The following is a 6,359-nucleotide window of genomic DNA, read 5'->3' as shown; positions in this document are numbered from 1 at the left end:
AATATTAGCAAACGCTGATCACGGTATTTAGTCAATAATTGCAGAAATGTTATGTAGAAGATGTTCGAACTTTTTGATTACCTTGTGATAACTTTATAGTATATTATATTGTATGTATATATGTATGTGTGTATATATGCATACATACAGGGAATAAGCAAAATAATGTAAATATTCAGGAAATACTTATTTTATTAATAAAATGTTGATTTATCATTTGTTTTAATAGATAATTCTATCTTTGTTAGAATAGAATTATGTTTAAATAGCATAGGAACAATGCAATGTTATACTATTGATCTAGAATATTTTTTAATTGTTTAGAAAATATTGGAGGAAAAAATCTTATTCTCACTTTACTCTTTAAATAAAAAAAAATTACGAATAATTTGATGATACATAAATGAAGCGATTACTTAGCTAGAAAAAATATTAAAGTTTTGGAGAACAGAAAATAATTTTGGAAAATAGTAAGAAATAAATTTCCTCTTCTAATATTATTTATATAAGCAATTGAAAGATCTTCTACTAAAGGATTACATTGGCAACAATTCAAGCATTGTGTGACTTTACTTCAAAACATGTATTAAAAGCAAATGATGGGCTAATTTCTTATTAATAAATAAGTGTATTTCTCAGGTGTTTATATTATTTTGTTTATCCTTTATATATCATATTATATACGTGTGTCTTTGTGTATGTACATATATGAATTCATACGATAACATGTTTGATATTTTCCATTTACTAATTTAGATGCTCAGCACTCTTATCTAATAACGGATTTAATTTTATACACAAACAGTTGAAGAAGAATTAACGTATGAGGCAGGTAGCACAGATACGTTGAGGCCCGATGCAGTCATCGTGGCAGAAGGCACCACACTGCCGACAAATTACCATGGCTCCTCGCATATTACATTCACACGGAGGTGGCGGATCGCCGCCAATTATCATGCCGGGTGCACCAGGTTCCGCTCCGCCTGTCACTCTGCTATCCGCGCCTCTTGCTTTCAGAGTAACAGCCTGATGGGAACCTTCCCCGGCGCTGGCCGGTCTTCCTCGAACTAAATGAACCCCAACGCCCATTCCTGCAATCTGCGGCGGTAATGGAGGTGCGGATGATGCTCTCGGTGCACTGTCCCCAACTCCCGTCCTTTGTACAAGTATATATTGCCCGAGACCGTTACTGGTGGTGGAACCAAGCTGCGCTATGGGAGTGCTTTCTGTAACCTACAAGGCATTGAAGATTTAATTAAGAAAATCATTACAAATATTTTACGCAACTTGAACTGATATATTGCACGTTCAAGCTACTTTTAATCGACAATAGAAATACATTAAACAAATAACATTTCAATTAGCACTCTAAGTCTGTTTGCGTAAGTACGTTTGTTCATCATCTTTGTTGTCAGACTTGTATAAATAAATTTTTGTAGCATTGTACAAAATCATTGCTGCGTCATTGCATCTGGTAATTACAGTCATACTATCTCTACTGCATTTAGAAACGCAAAACTAATGTAAAGACTTGTTTTTTAGGTACCTGTATGATACCGAGATCATCACAAGAGACCCGCGAGATTAGCACTGTACACACAAAAAAGGATAAAATAGTATGCGTGTACGTCAAAATATTCAGTATATATATTTCATATGATGAGAAAAATATTAAAGGATATAAACTCAAATGAAAGATATATTTATAGTAAAATATGTGTTTTTATAATTATTTACTGTGACGTATTTCCTTAATTCGTAAAATTTATAATTTTAGTAAAATTTCATCAGGTCTTATTTGTTATAAGTTTTGTCGTATTAAGAATGAACTTTTTTTTAATTTGTTTCACGACAATGTTAGATTCACAAAAAGAGAGAGAAATTTGATATTAATACTTTACCCTTGATATGGCAAGTAATATGTGCAGAAAATAGCACAGGTAAATATAAATCTAAATGGCTATATTAATAATTAATATATGTAATAAATGCTAATACCTCCGTTGATGCAGCTTGACGCGCCGATGCAAATACATGTCTCAGCATAACTGCTTGCGTCTTATTTTGAGCTTGTTTATTATGTTGTATCGCTTGCTGTGTTTTCTGGGGTTTGACCGTCGTCAGGGTGCGACCACCAGATTTGCTGGTTGTGAATGCACCATCTCCTCTAGCAAGTAAACTTGGCGGTGGTTTTAAATGGGCCTTCAATTGATCTCTATTTGGTGAACTTTGTATGACCTGAAATAATATCAGTGTTCCTACATTTATTAATGTAATAGCGCATCGCAATTTATAATAAATTCATATCTTTATTACATTCGCATATATTTTAAATGGGATACTAAATTAGTTTACCGCTTGACATATCTGATAGCTGCGCTCTAAATTGACAGCACCCGGAGGCTCTTTGGTGGAGCTTCTCGATCTACCTCCTTGTTCTTTATTATTATTCCTAGAACCTCTATGGCTGCCTTGATTAGATGCACGCGAAGGTCGTGATGATCGGTCGGTGACAGTTAGTGATGGTCCAGGATATTGCTGTTGTGTCTGCTGCTGTTGTGTTTGCTGCTGTTGTGTCTGTTGTTGTGTTTGTTGCTGCTGCTGTTGTTGATGCACAGCCGCAATTTGTCGAGATTGAACAGAAGTAGCAGTCTGATGTTGAATAGCAATTGAATTTTGTGCACGATTCTGAGATTGTACTCCCACCGTAGTCGGGAGAGTATTTTGTACTTGACTTTGCGTTGCAATGGTGTTCTGATTCACGTTATTACGTGCATTGTTATTTTGAGTATTTATTTGAGTAATGGTATCTTGCGTTTGTATCATGTTAACTTGTGTAGTATTACTCTGAGGCTGAAGTTGGGCCGAGATCGTAGAATTATTCGCCAATGGAGATGTCTCTTGTTCCGGATTAAAACCCGTTTGCACAAATCTAATAGATTGCAATTGCGGGAATGTGATGATCGGCGGACTTTGCGATTGCAAATTCTTCATAACGCAACTGCTGCTCGGTGTGTTGATAGTTAAATCTGATTGAAATGTGGTTCCTTGAACAACTGGTAATTGAATACAATTAACAGATTCCACATTGGCATCTGCATTAATAAACTGTTGCGAAGAAGTTGTAGAATCGGTTGTTGTGGAAGTTTCGCTGCATTCATCTTGCGTCGTTACTGTGATATTAGCCGCTACAGATCCATCGAGAGCAGCCGCCACTAAAGGCCAAGGTACCTGCAGCTCTTCTTGCGTCTTTGCAATGAAAAATATAAATTAATATAAAACTTTGTTAACGTTAAATTTTTGAAAATAAACAAAATTTATCAAACTAATTTTTCTTTATATTTATATTAAATCTCTCTTTAAACTTCAAGATCTATATTCTACATATTACAATTTTATTTAATATAAATACATTGTAATATTCTAACTACCTACATTTGACCAGGTTGTTTTGTATTCAAATCTTATACTAATATTTTGTATCTTTAAGAATTGAGTTATTTTCAACAAAATAACACACTTATCGACTTATATTTATATAATTTATATTTATATAATTTTTTAAATTATATAAATTATATCACTGATATATTTGTACGGTATAAATAATATTAATATCCTTACAATACAAGATACAATTTGGTACCTCATCCGTTCAAACATAGGTCACTAAAATCCATATTTTTCACTTATTCAAAATGGTTAAAAAAAATTTCTAAAAATTTACCAACATATTTTCAACTTTCTAGAATAAATATGAAAACTTCATTTTGGAAAATAATAAAATATAGTATAATTTATAATTACCGACAGATTCAAAGAAACTTGCATGAACAGGAATCACTCGATCACTAGTGACCCGACTTTGTACAGTAAGGATTAAAAATTATTTATGTGTATATTTACCCTGTTATTATTAATGTTATTAACGGTTGGATCCACTGTCCAACTACATTCTAACATTTCAGAACAGACGTAATTATTTGCCTCTCGTAAAGCTTCATCCTCATTACCAGCATTTACGTCCGTTCCCGTAGTATCTTCAGTTTGTCCAGTTACTACTTGAGGCTCGGTTACTTCTGAATTAGTTGAAGCCATTTCCATTCCCTCAAGAATAGGATATATTATCTCTTCTGGACATCCCGAAATTTCTTCATACATTTCTCGCATTTCTCCTCGTACCTAAATCATAATTAAATTTTTGACAACGGAGACAATATAATGATAGTTTATTTTTATTTTCATGAATATTACAGTCAATCGAAATTGTGCTAATGACATATCTACAATCTCTTAATAGTGCGTTTGTAGTGGGGATTAAAATTTTTACCTCAAGTTCATGAATACGCTGTAAAGTCTCACTATCGATTTCCATTCCTTCTGGAATTTGTGATTCGCTGTCCGCTGTATTTTCATGAGAAGTCTGCGTTACTTCAGTTTGATCACTGTTAATCAAACTGGCATCCTCTATAACGATATCTGTGGGCCTAACTTGATCCTGCGGTGATGAACTTTCAAGGATACTCGTAGTTTCACAATCCGATATTTGATAAATCTGATCGCTAGATATTTGTGAAATTTGTTCTTTTGACATCTGAGAAATTTGATCTATGGATGCTTGCGATATATATTCACTGGAAAGCTGTGAAATTGATTCCCCGGACGTATGCGATGCACGTTCTATCTGTTCACTCGATCTGGGTGATGAATTATCATCGGGTAATAGCACAGTATCTTCTTCTGATGCTTCGATTATGTTATTTTCTACAGGTGGCAAATTTTTCTCGCTGGTGGAAAAATTTGTTTCTTCTTCGTACACATTTGAGATGGCTCCTTGACATAATTGTCTTGCAATATCATTAGCTTCAACCAATTCTTGTTTCTCGCAAATATCTGTAATCTTGTCAGTTTCTTCTATTTTACCTTCATGCATTTGAATATCTTCTGTTATTTCCATGGAATTTACTTGCATAGAGTTATCTAAATGTTTCTCATCAGTCACATTATCTGATAATGTATTATAATCCAAGGACATTAAATTTTGTTGCACTTCTTCAGAACTAACTAGATCATCGGTACTCTTTATGCTTATTTCGGTCTTGCAGCTAGTATCAACTTTATCATCTGTTATTACAATGGAACAGACAGCATGCTCAGATGAAGGAATATCCACGTTAGGAATATCCACAGTAGGAATATCCACAGCAGGAATATCCACGCTAGATTCCAAACGAAGTCTTAAACTTGACCGTGTTACTGCACCACTAGAACGTGAATCGTTAATATAATGGAGATTCGATTTAAGTTTAGGCTCTCGCTTTTCTCCCCATATTGGTTCAAAATGTTTCACTTTCCATGGATCTAGCTTATTTTTATCTCGTTCTGCTTCCATCTTCAGGCGTTGCTGATTTTCTGGGGTAAATTCCCCTTCTGCTAAACGTTTCCGCCATTCCAGGCAAGCTCTCGCAAAAAATTCATTGTTCAGTCCAGAGATAGCAGCATCCTAGACATAAGATAGAATAACATAAATTAAATTTCAATTAGAATGAAAATGTCGTATATTTTCAAAACAAATTAAACAAAGTCATGGCTTATTCCGAACTTATAATTAGACTGACTTTAAATCAATACAATTATCATAAGATTGTAAATACTATATGTAATAATAGTATGTAAATACTATGTGTATTTACATTGACTCTGTTTAATTAAATTTCATCAAATAATTCATTGGTACATATTATTGAGAAATTATATTTAGTACCTGTCTATCCACAGCAGGCAGGAGTTGTGCAAGCTTCCGTTGATACAGTGGAGGCAAGCCTTGAAATGTATGCCTATTTAACAGCGCGCGTAAGCTCGTACTTGCTAATATACTCGCTGGAGATTCCAAATCCACAAGACCAGCTTCTAATTGCGCGGTTGCAGACAATCTCTTTGTAGATCGTCTGCGACTTGACTTTAAGCTAAATCCAGGTAAACTAGCCAAAACTTCTCTCATTGTGGCAGCAGGTTCTTCCGCTGCTATATTCATACAAAATATGAAATATTTCAGATGATGAGTTACCACATAGTAAATGAAAATGAAACTGTTCGCTATAATCTTTATTTTGCATAATTTAAAGAAAATAAAATAAACTTATACAATTAATATTTGTTCAAATTATAATAGTATGAATATTATGTTATCGTTATATTAATCTGTCTATTTGCAATAATGTTGTGAAAACATATGTATTTGTCAAACACTAATCAAAGTTTTATCACTACTTAAAAAATTCATTGCAATCTCTCATAAACATATCACAAGAATAAAATATAATATTGAATATGATAAATATTGAGATATTTATATATAA

General features: G+C 33.4%; 1 protein-coding gene across 1 annotated transcript in view; it reads right to left on the bottom strand.

Annotated features, from left to right (window-relative positions):
- Window positions 1-694: 694 nt before the first annotated feature.
- Window positions 695-6,359, bottom strand: part of LOC108693006 (polycomb protein Asx) — a 6,829-nt gene continuing 1,164 nt past the window's right edge. The window contains exons 2-7 of the mRNA XM_018201633.1: window positions 5,765-6,024; window positions 4,331-5,503; window positions 3,907-4,182; window positions 2,356-3,249; window positions 1,999-2,238; window positions 695-1,233 (exon numbers count right to left, since the gene is read on the bottom strand). Coding sequence (XP_018057122.1) covers window positions 817-1,233; window positions 1,999-2,238; window positions 2,356-3,249; window positions 3,907-4,182; window positions 4,331-5,503; window positions 5,765-6,024 — 3,260 coding nt within the window. The 3' untranslated portion in view covers window positions 695-816. The remainder of the gene's footprint in view (window positions 1,234-1,998; window positions 2,239-2,355; window positions 3,250-3,906; window positions 4,183-4,330; window positions 5,504-5,764; window positions 6,025-6,359) is intronic.

Source organism: Atta colombica, unplaced genomic scaffold (assembly GCF_001594045.1).
Source record: "Atta colombica isolate Treedump-2 unplaced genomic scaffold, Acol1.0 scaffold83, whole genome shotgun sequence".
NCBI lineage: Eukaryota > Metazoa > Arthropoda > Insecta > Hymenoptera > Formicidae > Atta > Atta colombica.
This window is presented reverse-complemented; position numbering and strand designations above follow the sequence as displayed.